Raw genomic sequence first — 21,845 nt, 5'->3', positions numbered from 1 at the left:
CCCTCCCCCTTCTACAGATGATCTGTATCAAGAGATACAACGGCTGCAACAGCAGGGGGAGGGGGACAGAGACCCCGTTATGGGTCTCTCGGACCAGCTCGATAACGCGAACTACGGACTATCAACATTGCCACGTACAGACCTCACTGGATGTTCCGATCATTGTCAGCAGCGGCACAAAGAAGGCTTATTTACCTGAACTTGTTGCTAAACTGGCCAGGCCCTCATCACAGCACGCCGTTGAAAATGCCGATAGCTATGCTTGGTTTGCTACTGCTATGTATCTTGACCAATGCGACTGGTCACGATTGGTGTGCGCGCAAAGCACCGCCACAACCATTTTCACCACTCGATCGAATAAACACACTAGGTCTTACTTGTCTAGTATGCGAAGCTCTAAGCGAAGGTCATTGTTTCCTCAACTAACAGTGGACTTGGGAAATGAAGTGGTAGAAGCGTTCCGTGAATTGTCTGTGCAGGAGGGGCTTAGATGAAGAGCTAGGAGTATAAGCCTCTCTCAATGAGGCAAGTGACTAAATAAATTGTGACCAGTGAGTGGGTGTATGAAGTAGCGTGTGAAGACTATTTATCACCGTATTATAGGACTTGTGCTCATGAGTCACATAGAAAGATGTGAAATATAGAATGCTTGATTAATTCAAATATTGATCTATCACTTCTTCTTCGTTGTCTTTGCTTGTCTTCTATAAGTGCTTGTCTTCTATAAGTCACATGTTTCATACAACTCGTCTAGCTTCTTATAATATTCCACGTCTTCCGCAGACTCGGAGATCACGATAGGACGTGGAAGGCGCGATATGGTCTCGTTCTCCGACACATAATCCAAAACTTCTAAGAATCGGACATGTAGGGAATCGAATCCTATCATGCCAAGATTTTCCAAATCTTCAAAGAAATGCTCCATGATATCCCAATTGATCCGTCCATTACGGATGCGTTCGCCCCATCTCATCTCCTCTTTATAGCACCGTTCACCCTCTTCATCCTTAAATCCGAGAAAGTAGACTAAACGCCGAGCGGCCTGTCCTTGATACTCAACTTTTCCCTCCATCCATCCATGCGCTAGGGAAAGAAAACCTGTCATAGGATATTTTGATCGCTCTTGTTCAGGTTCGAAGCTAGCCTCTTCGTTCCAATGCGGTGGTCCTTCGAGTTGTTCTAAAGACGACACTGTGGCATCATCTAGGTCTACCGGAAGATAGACAATTAAGATCTCGTAGAGTGGTTGTGGCGGACGAAGCGGGCTAGCATATATTATATGCCAATAGCTTGGGTAATGGATCGGCCAGACAAGTTCTCTTCTCCATGAGCGGGGTGCAAGAGCTTTTGTCAATCTTAAAAATAGCTCTGATACGAGAAATTCGTCTCTACTTGCGCTATTTTCCCACTCTATTAGTTGGTTAGATATATAAGACATAGCATCTTTATCGTGTCTAGAGTCTAAGACTACTTACCAATTATTAACCACTCGATGTCGTTTAGCTCTCGTGGACGGCCTCGCGCAACAACCTGGCATCCTTTCTGTTGATATAATTTTTGTAAAAGACAGAATAATTCGTCACCATTAGGGATAACACTATCGGCTGTGTCTTTCAGTGATAGCCATTCAAGCAATCTAACTCGTTGTGATGCATATTTGAATGATGGTTTACTTTTCCCGGTCTTTCCTAGGGCGGATGATTTGCTCGACTCGGCAGCTTTCGGCTGTGTAGCCTCGGTAAGATTTGATTTCGTGCTTCGCTCTGCGGCGCGTGTAGCCGATCGAGTGACAGGCATAGCTTGTTGAGTTGATAAAATAGCCGTGTATTAAGACCGAGAAGAACAAGAGGCAAAGGGGAAAAACAGAAATCACTTAGCGGTGCCGAGGAGAAAAGAGAGGAAAAGCGAGAGAGTGGGGGATCGGTGTGAGATCGGGAATCGCCTTACGGAGCCCATACAGCTCCGTCCACCCAACCAACTACAACTATTTTAGATTGATTTATTAGACCACCAACGCCATTAATTTCAAAATTTTACCTATCAGATCTATTAGGGCAATGCGTTCTTTTATGCCCAACGGTCTAACTACCGCGGTCGCGTAATAGATGAAAAATGATTCGATTGAAGGTCGAATTCATTATAGTCTTCAATGCATAGATGCATGCTTTTCTTGTTGATAGCTTCGAAAACAAAATTTTCACTGGAGCCTCTATCTTGCACCGGACTGAAAATATGCTTGGGAATAATAACAAGCGAAAACAAATCAGAACGAAACAGGACCAAAAAAGACGGAACAGAATGCTGAAGAACAGTAGATAAAATAGACGAATTAAACGTTTCGAATCATATTGAATCCACATGACATGCTCAAGTGAATACCTGCTCGAATGGCTGGGTGAAAACACTGAAAGTATGTCAGTTCATAAAGGGCGTTTTGTCCCCCTCCGTGGATGAGACAACTTGACTCTTCTTTTTTATACGAGGAATTTCTCCCTGAGTTTTGCGGGTGAACGGTTCAATACTTGTAGAAAGCGCTATATATTTTAGCTTATTCGCCAGCACCCCCGTTGGACCTATGCCGCTCTCGGCGCAAATATCCCTATTATAGATATACCAGTCACTCCAAAAATGTGCTTCTATGTTAGGAAGAATCGGGAAGAAACCTTATTTATACGCGCCGACATTTGGCCCGAAAAAAAAAGCTTAGGGAAACCTTCCACTCAGCCATTGCGGGAAAGTGGCTTTGGGATGCAACTAACGAATCTCTAGCGTGTACTTTCGTTACATCGTGCCGTAAATCTCCCCGCAATTACTCACGGACCAAGTCCAGAAAAGTAAGGATAAAATGAGTAGCCGCCGTGATGGTCGCAAGGAGCATTGATCCTTGCCAGACAGACAGACAGCATCGCTCGGCGCCATGATTTGTATAGTCGCCGTCTTGCTGTCCGTTGCAGGGACTGTCATTGCCCAGACCCAATGTGGAGGCAATACATACACCCCCGGGACCGTCAATTTTACCCTCGAATGCTTTAACGCCATTCAAAACTGCGCAGCCCAGTTCGCGGCCAACCCCAGTCAGGTCAATTGCAATGACTCGCTAGGGAACGTGTATATGCAACAGCAGGCCAATTTGCAAGCCACAGGGTCTAGCCAGAATAATGATGCCGTGATTGCGATTCAGGATATCGTGGACCTTTGCATCCTTGCGGGCCAAACGAGCGCAACCTGGGGCTACAGCGATAACCAGTGGTATTGGATCGCCGCTGGGGGTGCTTGCTACACCGATAATGCCACTCGAACAGACGTCGTGGCCACTCGGCCAGCGCCCTTCTGCATCCAAGATCGCGATTCGACCCTCCCAGACTGCTATCCTGAACCGGAGCCCGTCGCCGGCTCCCTGAAAGTCATCAAGACGGCCAAGACCGTCAACGGATTCCGATCCTCGGCCAAGGGATGGAACACATACGGCATTCAGGCCCTCCAGAACGGCTCCGAGGTAGTCTCGTCCTTCGCGGGACAGGCCGGGTTGAACTACAATCAAGAGTTCGTCCAGACCCAGTGCGGTTTTCTCACCCAACCTGGATTTAAAGCTGCCGGCTATGACCTCTGCAGTCTGGATTCCGGCTGGCAGGCATTCAACGCCGTCGATGAATACGGGCGCATTATTTACAACGACACGCGACTCAACCTTCCGGAGCTTGGATCCTGGCTCCACGAACGAGACTTGAAACTGGGAGTATACGTCATCCCCGGAGTGCCCTGCGTCGCGCAGAACAAGACCATCTTCGGGACGAACATCACTGTGGGCTCGGTGTGGAACGGCAACTACGATCAGATCTTCTGCGACTGGGACTTCAGCAAGGACGGTGTCCAGCAGTGGCACGACTCCGTGGTCGAGCAGTGGGTCTCGTGGGGGGTGGACATGATAAAGCTCGACTACGTTACTCCCGGCAGTCCGCAGAATGGCGCCAACCTGGTCTGCGACAGCTCAGATGCCGTGCGGGCGTACCTGAAGGCAATCCAGAAGACGGGCAAGCAGATCCGGCTGGATATCTCGTGGAAGCTCTGCCGGAATGAGACCTGGCTGCCGGTGTGGAGTGAGCTGGCAGAGTCGATGCGGACGGACCAGGATCTGGACAACTACGGCCAGAATACTTTTATGGCCTGGTCCGTTGGTCAGCGCGCCATCAACAATTACCGACAGTACATCGGTCTGCAGGCCCAACGTGGGGTCCCCATCACCATCTATCCTGATATGGACAACCTGTTCACGGGCAACCCAGAGGCTCTGACGGGAGTCAACGACAGCATCCGAACTACGGTCATGAACCACTGGCTGGGAGCTGGCGCCAACCTCGTCCTTGGTTCGGACATGAGTTCCATCGACAAGTTGGGCTACAAACTCATCACCAGCAGGCAATCGATTTCCGCCGCGAACTTCTTCGCTCAGTTCCCCATGCAGCCTCGCAATCCCGGCACGGGAAATAATCTTGCCCAGCAGTTGCAGGCGTGGATCGGCGGCCCGTCGGACGATAACGAGGCCTACGTCCTGATCGCTAACTATGGGCCGGACCAGGGACAGGGCGGGTTTGACACGCAGCTGTATGGCCTGCAGAAAGTGACAGTCTCGCTGCAGGATCTGGGAATTGACGGATCTTCCTGGACGTTCACCGATGTCTGGGAGGGCAATTCCACGCGTGTATCGAATTCCTATGTTGCCTGGCTGACAGAGGGGGCTTCGCAGCTCTTGCGGTTGACCAGGCACCGTTGAAGAATATTTCTGTATCTGTTTATATAGTATCCAAGAGCCCTTGGAATGAAGACTTCAATGTGTGAATGATTTTGCAAAGCTAGTACAGCCCGCTGCAAAAGTATCTGAACACCACGCTAAATTTCAGCAAGTTTCCACACGCATCTTCCTACTGCTATTTTCAATTTGCTACCCCTTTGGACAGATGGTGTAGGGTATGATAGGATTATTCACAATTGCAACCTCCAAGTTGCGACCTCAAAGGGCCTTAGCTCGATAGCAACCTTCCCATCTTTTATCTGCACTTCGTCGCCATCATCCTCCAGCAAATTAGTGCAATACACCTTCTTAACGTCCAGCTTGGTCTCAAGAATGCCCCGACTGGTCCCACCGAGACTTTCATACACTCGAACAATGACACTCCTTCCGTTCCTTTTCGGCAATTCTCCCGTGCTCACATCTTCGTCATCCTCACCACGCTTTACAACGTCCAGCACGATCGATGCATCACCAGTCAATTTAACAGGAAAATCAAACCCCCGCGCGGCGCGGACAAGTCGAAGGGGATTGTTGAATTCGAATGCCGCGCGCACCGTGCTGGAGCTCAGCACGCCGTCGTGGGGGAAGATTGCCCATCGAATATTATGACGACCCATGTCTGCGTGGGCGTCTGGAGCCTTGGGGGCTCGGAGGAGAGACAATCTCATCATATTCCCACATGTCGCGAAGCCGTACTTGCTGTCGTTGAGAATGGAAATCCCATAGCCATTCTCGGAGAGATCGGCGAACTTGTGGCAGCAGACCTCGAATTTGGCCATGTCCCAACTGATGAAGCATTTAGCACAATGATAGCCAATGAATTTGAGTGATAGCGCTTACCTTGTGTTGTAATGAGTGGGACGTCTAACAATTCCATACTGAGTTTCGAAAGAGGCCTCGGTGTTTCGAACATTCACGGGGAATTCCACCTTCAAAAACTTCATCGTCTCCTGCCACTCGATCTCTGATTGAACCACCACGGCAGTAGGACTGTCCTCAATCACAGCAGAGAGACTGACGGTGGTCTTGATCCACGAGTTGCTGCTAATCTGGGTCTCGGTCATCAGACTGACCCGATGAGCACTGTTCTCGGTGATCCTGGTCGAGTGATTCGAGAGCACCTTGCGCGAGTTAAGGTGAAAGACCTCCACATCCCAAGCCTGCCAGTATAGGGGCTTGTCGTCAAAGATCACAAACTGGTTCCCCTTACCACCATTCGCGATGGCCTCGCGGTTGCTCCTACGATCGTACAGAGATGTAATGACTCCATTGCGGATCTGCACCTGCAGCTGCGAGTTCTCCATAACGAATGTATCCTCCTCAACCTGAATGATGGATACAGAGGCATCTGATACTGCTGTAAATGGTGAGACTTCTGTGACAACTCCGGTGCCACTCGTAGCACCAAAGGCTCCGGATGGTAAATCAATGACTTCCCTCCGGTCCCACGGTAGGGTATTGAGCGCAACAACACTTCCAGTTGAAGTTGCAGATAGCTCACTAAGACCAAGAACTCGATAGACATCGTCCAGGATCTTCTTGCCCTTCGAAAATACCATGGCATATACCTACAATTAGGTTAGCAAGGACGTTGAGGAATGCAAGGAATAACGTACCTCGTCCGAGTCATCGTAGCACATCTCAATAGAAGTTCCTGGTAAACAGTCATGGAACTGACATAGCATGACCCCTTCCCACATATCATCCAGTTGCTGCTTTGGGTATTTGTAGTTCGAGTCTTCCAAACTCGCCACCGTCGTGAGAAGTTCCAAGTCCCGAAGTAAGAATTCGCACTGGCGGTTATTGCGCTTGTTCTTCGCCTGCGTCGTGTAGGTTCCGCGATGCAGTTCGAAGTAGAGTTCCCCGAACCAGGTGACGAGCTCCAGGCCATTCTCCATGCGTTTCTCGAGGCGATCGAAGAAGTCATCAACGGAATGCCCCATGTGGACACGCGGAAGCATACCGACCTGGTCGCTCAGGCCGCGCAATCGGCGCAGCTTCTCCAGGTGTTGCCATGTTGGACCGCCGCCACCATCGCCTTTCCCGAAGATCAGGATCGAGGTGGGATCCTCGTCCATGGACCGGTGCTGAGTGACGCTTCTCCGGACATCAGCCAGACTCGCATCGGACGTGTAGGTTTCTGAGGGTGGCATGTGGCAGATCACTTGGCTTCCGTCCAGTGCGACCCAGTTAAATGTGGTGTGGGGGAATTTATTTATGTTGTTCCAGCTCAGCTTATGTGTGAGAAAGCGCGACATGCCTGCTAAACGGCAGAGCTGGGGGAGCTGAGCGGAGTAGCCAAAGGTATCTGGAAGCCAGAAGGTCTTGCAGCGCTCGCCGAAATGGCTTTGGAAAAACCGCTGTCCGTACAGGAACTGCCGGACCAGAGACTCTCCACTTGGCATATTAGTGTCGTGTTCCACCCAGCTCCCGCCAATCGGTTGGAAACTTCCTTGTTTGACCTTCTCCTTGACGCGAGCAAAGACGTATGGATAGTCCTGTTGGAGCCACTTGTACTGCTGTGCCTGCGAGCAGGTAAACCGCAGCTCAGGAAACTGCTCCATCAGGTTACACTGGTTAGACCAGCTCCGGGCCACCTTTCTGCGCGTCTCGGCCCAGGGCCACAGCCAGCATGAGTCGATGTGGCAGTGCCCAGTACCGTAGACCAGCGTCTCCGTATTAGAGGAGTAGACCTTTGCGGAGTCAACCTTCGGGCCTAAACATTCCCGAGCGATTTTCCTGCATTCAAGAATGGAGTTCTGATCGGCGACTTGAAAGGTCTCAATGATCCTGTTGGCCGTGACTAGCAGTTTATGCTGCTCCCAGGAATCGTCTGGAAACTGGCACGCGGCGTCCCCGATGATCAGCATATCGACGGCCAGCTGTCTCGCCTGGACATTGACCGCGACAATCTCGGCTTTCGTCAGCTGGTAAAACTTGTCCGGGGCAGGCGCCACGATGGGATCTTTGCCGGGGGCGCAGCCAAACATGCCGTTGCAAGCCATTTCAATATAGATGGTATGTTCCTTTCCGTCCCGGAACGAGGGAGGGAGAATCCACTCGACTCTCTCCGCGCCACCGGTCAATCCCTGTAGCGGTTTCCCATCTTCAGTCCACACGAGCCCCTCGTTGTTTGCATCCCAGTGGAGTTCCAGAAGCTCTTTGGCACACATATCCACAGGCACGGTGAGCTGCAGCTTGAACCAGTGTGTAGACCATGAGGGACCAAAGGACTCGCCCACTTTCGTTGGACGAAATTCCTGAGAGGTCGCGACGGCGAACTTAGGTCTAGAGAGGTCAGGGACATCGTAGACTGAGACCTTAACGTGGGGTTCGCCGCTGGCAGTCGCCTCATTTATCATCCTGCCGATTGACTGCATCAGCTTCTGATTCTTGGTGAAATGTGGAGGAGGACGGATACGGACCCCAACAGGTTGTGCTCCTCATACTGACCCGGAGCCGTGAACTGGGCGATGCGCTCCCGATAGATGTTGGGGATTTTTTGTCCCACAGGGCGAAGAGCCAGCTGGGGGTAGGATGAGTTGGTGCTTGAGTTGGTCATTGCGGCTGGTCCATGCTCTATACTACGGGACGGATCAGAAGATGGCAGTGAAAGATCTCAGCAGATGCACTGCGATCTTGGATTAAATTGAACGGTGTGCGCAGGGAGATTGGTATACTTTCCACATGGAACCTATCAACCGAGAAATTCCGTCTCGGACCACCCCCGACCTTTGGCTTCGAATTAAGCCCTTGTGGCATGCTGCCGAGAATCTGCCCGACAAAGTGACCGAGAATGCCCCCATGGAGCACGCAGCCTAGCCAGGAGCAGCCAACAACCCCCGCCCCCCGCCGGGCAAAAAGTTTGTTTGTACTCGATCGCGCATCCGGCACGTAGTCCGGATCACCCTCGTGTCCACTGTTCTCCATGTGCTTATTGTAAGATTGACCAATGGCAGGAATTACGGGTATTTCCAGGTCTGGATTCCCCATACCCCCCACCCGCACGTACCATCCACTCAACTTCCATTTAAACTATAATAATGCCCTTGAGTCCCCTTGTTCGAGATCCATTCAGACGGACTCAGCTCGAATCTACAGGAAGTGATTTAATCCATATTTGGTATATCCTCTAGCTGCATCATGGGGAATACTGAGGAAGCTGGTGATGTCTCGGTCGTGCACGCTGAGGAAGGTGCCAACTGGAACGAGAAAGTCTTGGCCACGGAAGCGCAGATCGGCTTTGTCGATGAGAAGGAGTTGGGAGCACTGGGCGCCTTGAAAGCGTATCCCTATGCAGTCCTGTGGTGTCTCGTCATGGCGGCCTGCGTCATTATGGAGGGCTATGACACTATACTGCTCGGCAACTTCTTCGCGTACCGTATGGGAACCCACCATGGCTTGAGGGTACGTCGAATGCTAACAAGTATGTGTTTTTAGCGGCATTCCAGATCAAGTTTGGTCGTTTCGTGGGAGTCACACCGAGCACCCCCACCGGTTATCAATTGACGGCCGCGTGGCAAGCTGGCGCCAGTCAGGCCCCCGGGGTGGGCAGCTTCTTCGGGTCCTTTTTCAACGGATATCTTGTATCGAAATTTGGCCAACGTCGCGTGGTCCTCTGGTCGCTGGTTTTCTTGATCGGATGCATCTTCATTCCCTTCTTTGCGCCAAACCTGACCGTTTTGACGATAGGAGAAGTCCTTTGTGGGTTCGTCTCTTGTCTCCTCTCCCTACTGTAGTGTGGCCGCTGATGGTAGTTATGACATTCAAGTATTCCCTGGGGGATTCTCGCGACATCTGCGCCTTCCTACGCTTCCGAAATCCTCCCCACCCCCTTACGCACGTATCTGACTTCGTACACGAATATGTGCTTCATCTTCGGCCAACTAATCGCAACAGGTGTCTTGAAAGGATTATCCCAGCATACCAGCGAGTGGGCCTATAAGATCCCATTTGCCATTCAGTGGGTATGGCCGTGCGTCTTGATCCCACTGATCTACTTGGCTCCCGAAAGCCCCTGGTATCTGGCCAGAATGGGCCGTTTCGAGGATGCCGAAAAGTCTTTGCGCCGTCTTCAAAACCCCAAGGCCACTCACATCAACCCCAAGAACACCCTTGCCGCGATCATCCACACAGATAACTTCGAGAAGAGCATCTCAGTCGGTACCAGCTATCTTGACTGTATCAAAGGACCCGAGCTCCGCCGAACCGAGATCGCCTGTATGGCCTTCGCCGGCCAGATCCTCTGCGGTATCAACTTCGCCTACAACAGCTCTTACTTCTTCGAGCAAGTGGGTCTCGGTACTTCAACTACTTTCTCTCTCGGTTTGGGAGGCACTGGCCTGGCTCTTGTCGGATGCTTCCTCAATTGGTTCGGTAGGTTTCGTAGTTCGACACAGTCAGGTTCTGGGTTTGCTGACATGGTACCTCTTTAGCTCTCATGCCATACTTCGGCCGTCGAACCATCTACGTCTGTGGTATGGGAGCAATGTGTCTAAATCTGATTCTCATCGGTATTCTTAACGTGTGGACCGATCGCGAATCAGTCGCCATGACACAGGCCATCCTGACCTTGCTTTGGACCTTCATTTTCCAACTTTCCGCTGGACAGCTTGGCTGGGCGCTCCCTGCCGAAATGGGATCGACCCGACTCCGCCAAAAGACTATCTGCATTGCAAAAAACTTCAATGGAATTATCGGCATTGTCGCTGGAATTCTGCAACAGTACTTCATGAATCCTCAAGCATGGAATATCAAGGGCTATGTTGGGTACGTGCTAATGCAACAATCCCCATTCTCCAACGGGTAGGGATCCTAACTAACTACTTTTTTCAATGAAGATTTGTCTGGGGCGGTACTTGCTTTATAATGTTTATCTGGTCTTACTTCCGACTCCCAGAGACCTGGAATCGATCTTACGAGGAGCTGGACATTCTCTTTTCGAGAAAGGTGTCCGCGAGGAAATTCGCCAGCAGGATCGTGGATCCATTCGAGGACCAGGATAACGTCATCCGTCCCGAGGAAGGCACTACAGCTGACTTTGCTTAGCCAGGGCCAGGTTGATGATGGTATTCCAGGTCTCACGGAAGGATAGCTAATGTAGCTACTATCTGCTTTGTGAGCGATACTTAACGAATATCATGGAAACAAAATAAAAAGTCCAGCCTCGTAGCTACCGTGACCGGGTAACAGATCAGGAAGAAAACGAAGCAGTAATCAAAGTGATGTTCTATTGTCGATGGGACTTCGAAGTTGGAAGAAGAAAGAAGGAAAGAAAGAAGAATCGCAACTATCTATACAAGGCGTATCACGGGCCTTCTCACGCGATAAAGAAGAGAGGTCTGATGGAGAGGTGGAGGAGTGTGAGGACCGCTGTATTGTAATGTCATGCTGTGCTTTTTTATGTCTGATTCTTAAGGCTTGACAGCTACCTTGCTGCCGCGCATTGATCGCAGACATTGATGTAAGACGAGCGGAGAAAGGATATGTACATAAATATCTAATTATATTGAACTTCCTTACTCCGTAAAGATAATTCCATCAAGACCCTCCGGGAGTATGCGCAGACCCCGTTGTTCACGTGACCGATCTCCCCTCGGATCTCTTCCGGGACTCAACCCGACTCAATTTTTCAACCCCCTAATGAATCAAACCCTCGAAACCCGCAAGAATAGCTTTGGTGGTCTAGTTGGTGATGACGTCGGTCTCATATCATTGCATATGACGAATCTGGCCACAGAATTGACATCCGAAGGTCGGCAGTTCGAACCTGTCCCAGAGCATTTTTTGCCCTCCAATCGTACGCAAAGGCGAGTTTTTTCGCTCTGGATACCTCCATTGGTCAAATCCACTGCTACCTGGCCCAGAAAATGCCGAAAACACATTCAAAACCATCCATAGATAGAAGTCCTATAGAGTGACAGGGGTATGTTCGAAACCTCGACGAGACGACGCTCGGACTTCTTTCCAATTTTCTTAGATCATGGTAGCAAATCTTCAGAACGAATCATGTCCACAGTAACAGCGCGGTGATCATTAAAATGTCTGAATGTTGTCAGAACCGCTCATCAAATAACCAATGTTCCGCTCATGGCCTCAGCGGCATATCCTGACAAAACAACTTTTTTAGGTTGAAGATCATTGTTTAGTGTAACGTCAACAATGATATCACTTCTCTGATATTATCTCACTTGATTAGCGCGAATAAAGTAGGTAGGCAAGAGATTCTTTCAGAACTTACCCTTCCCATTTCGACTCCTTGCTGGATCTCATACCTCATTGTCTTCTTCCACAAGCCAGACCCAGGATTCCCTCTGCATTTCGCTTGACTCTGCCAGACGCTAAAAGCACAAGCAGCACTGCCTGTTGCCGGGTCTTCTTCTCCTCCGGAAGTCATTCTCCGAACCCTGAACCGATGGCAATCGCCGGTTGATGACAGCTCGTAATAGAACATAACTCCACCGCCGATCGGCCCTGCAAAGTCCTCGTCTAATACATGGGTGACGTCTGGAGGCTTCGCGGGGTGTATTGCAGCCATAGTCTCGAGCGAGTCTATTTTGACCGGGATGAAACTAGAATAATGCGCTCAAGTTAGCTAATAGAACTGTTGTTATTTCAAATGGCAGAATTCCCAGTTGACTTACAATAGCCCCTTGGTGATACTTATGACTCCAAAGTCAGGAGGAAGTGCTGTTGCGTGACCTTGTAGCTCTGGGTGCTGCTGAATTATTGCCTGCCGTTCCACTCTCCCCAGTCCTTTACTATGCACACGGTAGTTGTGGCATGGGATTTCGGCACCGACCAGACCATCGGGGTCTCGTCGTACCGATATTTCACCAGCTTTTGTTATCAAAGTTTCGCCCTCCGACATCTCAGGGAATATATGATTGAAACAGTAAGCTGCAGTGCCAATCGTGGGATGTCCCGCGAATGGAACCTCCATAAGCTTGGTGAAGATGTTGATTTCCTTCCTGATTTCCTGTCCGGCTGCGTCGCCGTCGGAATAATCATGCAGAAATGTGGTTTCATGGAAATTAAATTCCCTGGCTATAAGCTGCTTTTGTTCTTGAGTAATTTGCGCTGCCGTCTCCTTGGTAAGGTGGACTATTGCTAGAGGGTTTCCTTTGGACCAAGAACAGTTCGTGAAGACGTCAAGTACTGAATATTTGAGATGTAACTTTGGATGGGCCATATCTTTGATAGGTTGATGAGATCAGACCGTGCTGAATAGGAAGTGTTTGGTTCAGAAGAAGAAGGCGTATTTTCCGTGAAAGGAGAGCGAATCCGACAAGAGAAGAAGCGTATTTATGCAAAGGCAATATGAGTCATTGGCTCGTTCAACAGCTCCGCTCCGCTCCCATTATTGCTGCCGGTCGGGTTATCATCCCAGGTAAGATTATTTCTGGCAAATTCTCAATTCATCCTGTCCTCATCTCAATTGATGACCAAACTCAAGGCGGACCTTGAATCTTATGTATGGGCTTATAAAGACCTACAAGGGAAAAAGAGAAGAGGCAAAAAATAAATAGACGCTATGAGCATGCGGGACGCTTGAATTCTGTACTAGGCAGGGTAGAGACAAAAGGTAACCTAAAGAAGCCGGCTTTCCTCCAAAAGTAAAACTAGACCTTCAATTATTTAAGAATTTCTCTAGTATAGCCAATCCCTGTCGCACTTTGACATCATCCCCCAGTATGATTTAAGGTACCCTTTCATCTCCTCATCCGTCCCATCAGCAAAGACCTCTCCGGGAAGCGTACAGAGACCCTCTTTCTCTACCAGAGCAAGAGCAAACTGCCTGTCATCTACCGGGCTCCCAACAGAATCCAAAATCCTTATGGAAGCCGTCCCGCCGCCTCTGGGTGGTATCCAATCACATCGATCCTTGTTTCTCATCACAAAACCCTCCAAGAGGACAAGACTTGCCTTACAGATCGCAAGATTTCTTTGCATGATCCGAGGCAGAACTTCCGGCGATAGACTAAACGCGGCAACGCTGTCGTCGAGCCGCGACACGAACATGGTGGTGTAGTCTCGCATCGTCATAATGCGTTCTAAAAGGTCTTTGTCTTGAGACACAACCCAGCCGACCCGAATACCAGGAAAACCATACGCCTTGGAGACCGAGCCCGTCGACAGGCTGTTCTTGTACCCGAGAGAGATGAAAGGAGGCGGTGTTGGGTCAGAGGTGTGGAGAAGAGGGCGGAAGACCTCGTCCGAGAATATGGTTATGTTATTTTTCTCCGCGAGAGCGATCAGCTGCTCCAAGGTCGACTGTGGCAGTACAAAGCCGGTGGGGTTGTTGGGGTTGCTGTCGGTCGTTAGCTATATGTGTCCTGTTAGTAGTTGAGGATGAGCAGGAAGTACCTGAGTATGATGGCTTTTGTATTTGGCTTGATCATTCCTTCAAGCTCCTCGATCTTCGGCGCCCAGTTGTCCTGGCGCCTCATTCTCCATAGTGAAAGTTCCGCTCCCTGAGACCTAGGGATCTCATATAATTGGGCGAATGTAGGGTACTGACAAATTATGTGGTCGCCAACTCCGCAAATAAGACCCAGAGCGAGATAATTGGCCATAATGGTTCCAGGTGTAATGACAACGTTCTCAGCACTGAATTTAACCTTAGTCGAGGAGTGCATGTTCGCGTTGCATTCCCGGAGCTTGAGTGATCCCTGAGCATTTCCATACGTGAGACTGAGGTCGAAATTCCACTGGACTTTGGGTCGGGTCTGGAGAAAGCCCCTGTAGCTCATTCAAGCTGAGAGGTCGCACAACGCTTCCTGCGACAAAGGTAAGCACACATCTATGGCAAGGAAAGAATGCAAAGTTACCATAGATCGCAAGCTGTGCTTTCACCTTTTCGTAACAAATTGTCAGATAATCACATAATCATGTTACTGTAAGGATTCAACATACTCCCTGTTCCTGGGCTGATCAGAATTAGCATATCTGTCTGAGAAGGCACGATGCGTCGTGAAAATACGTACTCCATTTGTTAATCTTAGATGGCAGAATATCTCTCATAATGAACACCTTCCTTTGTGATGACCCAGATGTAGAGAGGAGACGGCCGATAACCGTATCAGGGCACCTGATGAGGCTCTCTTTCAGTATTGCTCGGTTCCAAAGATAGGAGGATTGTACTACAGTTGGTTCAAAGCTCTTGGAATAGAGGGTGATTTTGTGACCTGGGTGTCTATGGTTTCTTCATGAAATATTGATGGTGCCATAAATAATGGGAAGCCGTCAGTCATATATCTCCCCCTCGGTTTGGGTACTCCGATCACGCCGGTACAAATACTCCACTCCGGTCCGAATACTCCACCTCGTCACAAGAAGTAGCTCCTGGCAGACGGCCTTCCCTTCTTAGTTACCGGTCTCGGGTTGTTAACAAACGTAATTCTTATGCGAACCGCCCACCCTAGAACATCATATTAAAGACGGATATTCATAGCCCTAAAGTTCAACAACAATAACTGATACACATTCTACAATTGGCAATCACTAGAGGCGGCATGTTCGTTATTACCAAAGAAATACACAGTCATGCGAGTTGCAGATATATATCCCTGAATATAGTGGGTAGAATCCAACATAATATCTGTCGTGGGGTGTTAATAGACAAAGACAAATTATGTCGTACACTCTATCAATACACAAATTTTAACGCCATCGACTCCACTTAAACTACACTTCTACATACTTTAGGCTTGCAAGACTACACCCACTACTAACAGGTAGGCCAACAAGTAACAACTAGAGATATATGTCGCTAACTAAACTACTAGATCATCATGGATAAAGTAACGCTGTCAACGCTGTCCCCGATGGCACGCAAGTTCCTCAAGGAAGATGCGAAGGCGGATGCTGAAAAACAGTCTCAACCCAGCTTTTCCATTGAAACAGCAGAAGCTGATGAACAGCTTTCATTTACCTGGCCGTACGACATCACGGACAAAGGTTGGTATTTTTTTCTACAGCACTCTAATGGACTCGTCGATATTGGCGAAAGTTTTGCAAGTAGCAAAGCCGCCCCAGCTACGTCCTGCACGTGTGATCGGCTATCAAATTCGACTCTGGGGACCATACCCTGCACTTATCGATGGACCGCCTGGCTATGCAGTCGAGAGAGTGGCATGCAAGATCCTGTCGCAGAAACATCTGGATCGACTCATTGCCTATGAAACGGAAAAATATTATATTCATGCCTGTGAGATCGATCTCTTGGATGTCGGCGTCGGTCGTGAAGAAACAGTCGATGGCAATGTCTTCATGTGGGATGGAGAGCTAGATGAATTGCAGGAAGGCGATTTCAGTCTGAAAGATTCTTTGCGAGAGAAGAAGTTGGAGGAGATGTGGGCACGAGGACAGGGGTTGGGCTTTATACTTTGGCAGAAAGCCCAAACGCATAGGTTTAGCGAGTTCTTTCTTTGGCCGGCTTTCGTTCTTTCTTCAATTTCCAAACCTCTTCCTTCCAAACCTCTTACCTACCTTTAACCCTCTTGCCTTGGATTTATTCTGTACTTAAGACGTTCTTCTCATGCGCTGCGAGAATGGGAATACTTGGAAGAAAAAATAGAGACACGAAGCAAAATCCTTTTCTATGCAGACATGAGAAAACCACCGACGTCATCAAATTGTATTGGAGAGATGCGTGCATGCAGGAGCGAGACTATAACTCGAACGGGGCCACTATGTAGCATACACAAATAGAAACACATAACTCAAACATAGATACCCATGTTCGCATCCTTCTTCTTGGCCTGGACTTCGGAGATGGCATCGACGTAGTTTTCGTGGCCGACCTTGGTCATACCCTTGCGGAGGGCGATCATACCAGCCTCAACGCAAACGGCCTTGAGCTGGGCACCGCCAAACTCGTCGGTGCTGCGGGCTAGTTCGGCCCAGTTAACGCTGTCCTCGACAGACATCTTACGCGAGTGAATCTGCAAGATATTGGCGCGGGCTTCCTCGTTCGGCAGTGGGAACTCGATCTTGCGGTCCAGACGACCAGACCGAAGCAGGGCGGGATCCAAAACATCGACACGGTTGGTGGCAGCCAGGACCTTGATGCGGTCGTCCGAGGCGAATCCATCGAGTTGGTTCAGCAGTTCCAGCATTGTCCGCTGGACTTCACGGTCACCGGATTTCTCCGAATCGAAACGCTTTGTGCCGACGGCATCCAGCTCGTCAATGAAGATGATAGCGGGCGCCTTCTCCTTGGCCAGGGCGAAGCAGTCGCGGACCAGCTTGGCGCCATCACCGATGAACATCTGCACCAGTTGTGGGCCGGCCAATTTGAGGAAGGTTGCGTTGGTCTCGGCGGCGCACGCTCGAGCCAGCAGGGTCTTACCGGTTCCAGGAGGACCGTACATGAGAGCACCTAAATCTAATGAGCAGCTGATAATACGAAATGGAGGAGGGAGGTCATACCTTTCGGCGCCTTGATGCCAATTTTCTTGAAACGCTCCGCCTCTTTCATAGGCCAAACGATGGCCTCAACGATCTCCTCGATCTGCTTGTCCAGACCACCAATATCCGTGTATTTCTCCGTCGGCTTCTCGTCGACCTCCATAGCCTTCACACGGTTGTCGTACTCGGCGGGTAGTGTATCGAGGATGAGATATGAGTCCTTGTTGACACCGATGAGGTCACTGGGCTTGAGCTTTTCGTGGTCGACCAGGCCAATGAGGGGGAGGAAGATGGTTTGACGGGTGGATGTTTTGATGACGGCGGATTTGCCCACTCGGGTGGCATCGAGATCGATGTTGGCACCTTCCTCTGCGGCTTCGGCCTCCACGTCCAGATCCAATAACTCCACCACGTTTCCAACGAGGTATGGTAGTTGTCTAGACACAGCGGTGTTAGCGGCGATGGCTTATTCAGTAGCGTGTAATCAACGGACCTGTTATTTTCGATCTTCTCTTGATTATCCTTGACCTTCTCCCGCATTGTACTCTGCTCGTGTGTCAACCGCTGGAACTCGCTCTTCATAATGCGCATCTCGTTCTCAAGCATCCGCCGACGTTTAATGATGTCTGCCGTGCTCGAGTGCAGAATCTCGTCATCCAGGAGTTCCTCCTCGTCTTCTTTCTTCTCGGCATCTTTCATCTCGGCGTCGCTGTCGTCGCCGTCTGGCTTCTTGCCGTCTCCATCGCCCTGGTCTTGCTTCTTGTCTCTCTGCTCGCGCTCCAAGTCCTCGAGATCCTCAAGAGTCGACATGATGACGGATAGAGGGAGGGATGATGTGTGACAAAATGAAGGTGGAGAGAGATTGTTCGGAGGATGGGTGAAGAAGGCCAAGGGAGCTGTTGCTGCATGTCGGAGCTCCATCGTTTGGTCAGCGGGAGTCACGTGAGCGGTGGCCTCTTTCCTAGTGCTGCCACAAGTCCCAAACATCATCCGCCCGACACGACACAACACACCCATGAACGGGCCGCGCCCGTCCTCGCGTGCCTTTCTGTCTGATTTACCATCTCTGCCAGCGGATTCCAAGGTTCGATTTCTCGGCTGGTGCGTCACTATACCTTTAGTGTACTGCCCGGCGACTAACCCTTCGCAAGCGTGATGCGTTATGACGTTCAAAATGGCCACCTGATACTAGAGCACAACTACCCGCGCCGAAAAGAGCCCAACACGGTTCCGGTAGACATCAATAATGTGTTGGAGAGTATAACAGCCGAAGACTTGCAGGTGGGCACCTGGTTGAACATCCTGGGCTATATCAGAGAGGAATCTACGCCACCAGCGTCGTTTACGTCGAGCCAGGAAGATGCCTGCGTGCCACGCAAAGTGCCACCGCGCCCTATATATGTCGAGGCTGTGATGATTTTCCCGGCGGGGGCAATTGCGCTGGGCGACTATGAGCGGATTCTTCGCAATGCGGAAGATGTCGAGCTTCGAGTCCCCCGGCCAAGTTTGCCATAAGAGATGATTGATACCCAGATTCGAATGAAAAACTTTTTAAATTAATTATGCTCCTTTTGTAAATGCTGGCATGGACTCAAAAAACACCTCGGATGCAAACACACAAAGGGTATCGTGGCAACAATCAAAAGACCTATACTTCCTCCTTCTCTTCCGCCTCAGAAATAGGTTGCGGCCGTCGGCGGCTCCGCTTTCCCTCCAACTTCTTCTTGTCCTCCTGCATGCGAATGATCAAGGTGCTCCTCATGCGGATCTTGTGGCCGTACTTGTAGAACACAAACGGAATGGGCACGATAACAACCTCGAGCAGGCCCAAAAGAGTACCGGACCAATTAGGGCCCAGAGTGGCGTACATGTAAGTGCCGGCAATGGGCATTACACCTCCAAGGATACTGCGAATGACGGAGTTGCCTGCCAGCGCAGATGCAGCATACATGCCATAGCTGTAGGTCAAGTAGTTGGAGGCGTAGATAAACACTCCTGTATTGCCTGCGCCGAACGGAATACCGGCCAACAAGGGCACGATCCACGGAATTGAAGCCGGAGAGCCGGTCCAAGCAAACCAAAGTTCGCCGATAGGAATCAAAATGGCGCAGATGCACACGACGGAGACCATTGCCTCGGGGTAGACTTTGCCGGTCTCCGGGTCGATTTTGTGACTGTTGATCATGCGGCGAATGAGCGGTTCGCAGGCGATGGTGATGAGCGTGCCAATCCCAATGCCTAAAAAGGCGAGACCAGATAATCCCAAACCCCAGCCACGAATATCTTGAAAGATAATCGGGTAGGCCGTGAAACACAGGTACAGGATGCCGTAGATGATGGCAATATAGATATCCCAAAAGATGCAGATGGGCTCGGTGACAGCCATGACGAATGGGCGACTCAGATTCAGCTTCAGGATTTCAGTGAGGTTTGCCTTCTGGTCGTAGCGCGACCACCAGCGGGAATCATCGCTTTCCTTGCGTAGTTTGGCGGCTTTTCGTTGGAGGATGGCCGGTGCATAGGTTTCCCTCATGATAATCGAAAAGACAAGCGCCACGGCGGACAGTATGAGTGCAATCCAGTCCATCCAGCGCCAGCCGAGATATTGTGTGACAAACCCGCCGATAACAGGACCGAGAACCGGTCCGTTCAATGGCCCAATACTCCAAACAGAAATTGCTAGGGCACGATGATCATCATCCACCAGGTCTGCGACCATTCCGGGCGCAGTCGAGATCATGACGCTTCCGAAAAAGGCGCCGATGAAGCGGACGACGATCAATGTGGTAACTGACTGGGCGCGGGCACAGGGGATAATCAAGACGGCTGACATGAACAGACAGCCTACGCTAACGGGTTTCCGGCCATACACCTCACTGAGAGGGGCCATAAACATGGATCCGATAGCCAAGCCAAATAGGTAGAATGTTAAGCCCAGCGTGACGACAGTTTCGGTTTGGTTGAATTCATTGGCAATTAATGTGATTCCCGAGGTGTAGGAGGTGGAATATAACACACTTTTGAATATTAGTTAAACCGACAAACGAAGTTGCAACCAGACTTACACCACGAGCGTATTAAATGAGAGCATCGTCATGGCCATGGCCTTGTACCAGAAACTCCAATTCTTGGGATTTTGAGCATCATCATCGCCATCCCAGTCCACCTCGAAGTTAGGATCGGAGGTTGCATTAGTTTGGATGGTCGTGACTCGTTGCGATAGCGACATGTGCCCCGAGGCGTGCGAGGCATGCGCCGTCAAAGTTTTGCCCAAGGCATCGTGATCGGTTTGGGTGTTGACCGACGAGACAGACTCCGCGATGGAATCTGTGTCTTGCGCAATACTCTCAGCATTGTTTTTCCAGGATGGTTGTGGAGAGGGTCCTGTTGAGGAGGACATCCTCGGATGTTTCACAAGGTTTAGCCAGTCCCGAAATGGCGTTGTCTATGCCTTTGGCGGATACTTGGGGGGATTTCCGGGGGAAAACACAAATTAGTATTCAAGCCGTGAGATATCCAAGCTGAGAGGATATCACAAAGCACGATCATGAAAAGAGCAAAGCTCGATATTCAAAAGTTTCATGGGTTTACCCGACTGGATTGCAAATTTCAAGAAGGGTGGGGGCATCGGATGATGGATCGCTTCATCAAAAGATTTGCCGAGTGAGGCCACCGCTATCTGCGGTACTTAAAGGGTCGGACATCTCTCCGTTGGGAGCTTGGGCACACTAACTACTTCATCCTTAGGGACAATTTCACAGCTTATGGCGTGATTCGACCAATTACCATCGCGACCGTCGAGGGTTTTATGCTGTCGGATTGCGGTGCCGGTTTGCCGAGTACAAAAACGTGGAAGTTTTAAGAGTCTGCGGGTCTGCTTTTCCGGCGTTTTGCAGTTCTCATTGGTACATTTCTAGAACGCGCTTTGCGCCGTCGCGAAAAGGTTGGCCTCGGCATGTTCAGGACATGTCGGGGCAATGTTTCACGGCAAAGCGAGTCAAAAGTAGCACTAGGTATCCCGATCACTACCTAGAACAGCCTCGGACTCCACGTCGGATCTGGATTGGGGTCGGCGATGCCGATAAATTTTCTGACACGAGGCCGAGGCTTGGCGGAAGGGTTCCGCTGGAACCAAAGACGAGGAACAAGAGAAACTACCATCATCATAAGGCTGTCGGAGTGAATTACTGGATCGAAACAAGGTTACCCTGGCACTATATAACCCCTGAAGAACAGCTCTATTTTTGTCTCTTAGACTTTGACGTAGATTCCACGTTCCCGTGTGGTTGACCCATGTTCGACATCACTGGGCTGGGCCTTGGTTGAGCCTAAGCGAGGGAACTAACGGCTAAGCGACCCTCGTCTCAGACTGCAGGTGGACCCGATCTCGATCCTACTCTCATCCGTAAGGACGGCTCCTCCAGCTTTCAAGCTCGCTGGGCGAGGCGAGAGTCCATGACTTTGTTGGTAATGTCGCGCAGTCTACTCTGTAGACCTTCAAACGTGATATAGTCTATTACGAGGATAGTGTGTCTTGTCGCAAAGTATGCCAAATTAAGGACTAGTACTCAAGCTCGCTGTCAGCCACCTTTTCGAGCGATGGAGGCCGCGTCTGAAAGTGCGGGCTAAACCAACACTTTCCAAC

The 21,845-nt window shown here is 50.2% G+C and overlaps 10 protein-coding genes across 10 annotated transcripts; 4 read left to right on the top strand and 6 right to left on the bottom strand.

The window, feature by feature from the left end:
- Window positions 1–721: 721 nt before the first annotated feature.
- On the bottom strand, window positions 722–1,797 carry N7510_001928 (uncharacterized protein; the record flags this gene model as incomplete). The annotated part of the gene is made up of 2 exons (XM_056973855.1): window positions 722–1,209; window positions 1,476–1,797. 2 exons carry the CDS (start codon window positions 1,795–1,797, stop codon window positions 722–724), a joined length of 810 nt encoding a protein of 269 aa, XP_056838972.1.
- A 1,120-nt stretch (window positions 1,798–2,917) lies between these two features.
- Window positions 2,918–4,771, top strand: N7510_001927 (glycoside hydrolase family 27 protein; the record flags this gene model as incomplete). Its single annotated transcript, XM_056973854.1, has 1 exon — window positions 2,918–4,771. The coding sequence occupies one exon, from the start codon at window positions 2,918–2,920 to the stop codon at window positions 4,769–4,771; it is 1,854 nt and encodes a 617-aa protein (XP_056838971.1).
- Window positions 4,772–4,980: 209 nt separating this feature from the next.
- Window positions 4,981–8,351, bottom strand: N7510_001926 (alpha-mannosidase; the record flags this gene model as incomplete). Its single annotated transcript, XM_056973853.1, has 4 exons — window positions 4,981–5,575; window positions 5,630–6,357; window positions 6,406–8,152; window positions 8,215–8,351. 4 exons carry the CDS (start codon window positions 8,349–8,351, stop codon window positions 4,981–4,983), a joined length of 3,207 nt encoding a protein of 1,068 aa, XP_056838970.1.
- Window positions 8,352–8,932: 581 nt separating this feature from the next.
- On the top strand, window positions 8,933–10,837 carry N7510_001925 (uncharacterized protein; the record flags this gene model as incomplete). The annotated part of the gene is made up of 5 exons (XM_056973852.1): window positions 8,933–9,170; window positions 9,230–9,497; window positions 9,561–10,165; window positions 10,225–10,558; window positions 10,630–10,837. The coding sequence occupies 5 exons, from the start codon at window positions 8,933–8,935 to the stop codon at window positions 10,835–10,837; spliced, it is 1,653 nt and encodes a 550-aa protein (XP_056838969.1).
- A 1,019-nt stretch (window positions 10,838–11,856) lies between these two features.
- N7510_001924 (PhzF family phenazine biosynthesis protein) lies at window positions 11,857–12,980 on the bottom strand (the record flags this gene model as incomplete). The annotated part of the gene is made up of 3 exons (XM_056973851.1): window positions 11,857–11,964; window positions 12,030–12,360; window positions 12,433–12,980. 3 exons carry the CDS (start codon window positions 12,978–12,980, stop codon window positions 11,857–11,859), a joined length of 987 nt encoding a protein of 328 aa, XP_056838968.1.
- A 458-nt stretch (window positions 12,981–13,438) lies between these two features.
- On the bottom strand, window positions 13,439–14,517 carry N7510_001923 (aspartate aminotransferase protein; the record flags this gene model as incomplete). Its single annotated transcript, XM_056973850.1, has 2 exons — window positions 13,439–14,099; window positions 14,156–14,517. Coding segments are annotated over 2 exons (1,023 nt in total), but the record flags the coding sequence as incomplete, so codon positions are not given.
- Window positions 14,518–15,582: 1,065 nt separating this feature from the next.
- On the top strand, window positions 15,583–16,285 carry N7510_001922 (gamma-glutamylcyclotransferase family protein; the record flags this gene model as incomplete). Its single annotated transcript, XM_056973849.1, has 2 exons — window positions 15,583–15,748; window positions 15,801–16,285. The coding sequence occupies 2 exons, from the start codon at window positions 15,583–15,585 to the stop codon at window positions 16,283–16,285; spliced, it is 651 nt and encodes a 216-aa protein (XP_056838966.1).
- Window positions 16,286–16,512: 227 nt separating this feature from the next.
- On the bottom strand, window positions 16,513–18,010 carry N7510_001921 (proteasome regulatory particle base subunit RPT5; the record flags this gene model as incomplete). The annotated part of the gene is made up of 3 exons (XM_056973848.1): window positions 16,513–17,171; window positions 17,222–17,637; window positions 17,694–18,010. 3 exons carry the CDS (start codon window positions 18,008–18,010, stop codon window positions 16,513–16,515), a joined length of 1,392 nt encoding a protein of 463 aa, XP_056838965.1.
- A 205-nt stretch (window positions 18,011–18,215) lies between these two features.
- N7510_001920 (nuclear telomere cap complex subunit Ten1) lies at window positions 18,216–18,715 on the top strand (the record flags this gene model as incomplete). The annotated part of the gene is made up of 2 exons (XM_056973847.1): window positions 18,216–18,301; window positions 18,352–18,715. 2 exons carry the CDS (start codon window positions 18,216–18,218, stop codon window positions 18,713–18,715), a joined length of 450 nt encoding a protein of 149 aa, XP_056838964.1.
- Window positions 18,716–18,848: 133 nt separating this feature from the next.
- On the bottom strand, window positions 18,849–20,600 carry N7510_001919 (MFS transporter; the record flags this gene model as incomplete). Its single annotated transcript, XM_056973846.1, has 2 exons — window positions 18,849–20,217; window positions 20,266–20,600. The coding sequence occupies 2 exons, from the start codon at window positions 20,598–20,600 to the stop codon at window positions 18,849–18,851; spliced, it is 1,704 nt and encodes a 567-aa protein (XP_056838963.1).
- Window positions 20,601–21,845: the final 1,245 nt, after the last annotated feature.

Source organism: Penicillium lagena, assembly GCF_028827675.1.
Source record: "Penicillium lagena strain IBT 129212 chromosome Unknown utg000001l_segment0_segment0, whole genome shotgun sequence".
Taxonomy (NCBI): Eukaryota; Fungi; Ascomycota; class Eurotiomycetes; order Eurotiales; family Aspergillaceae; genus Penicillium; species Penicillium lagena.
Note: the sequence above shows the minus strand (reverse complement) of the source record. Positions and strands in the feature narration are given on the sequence as shown.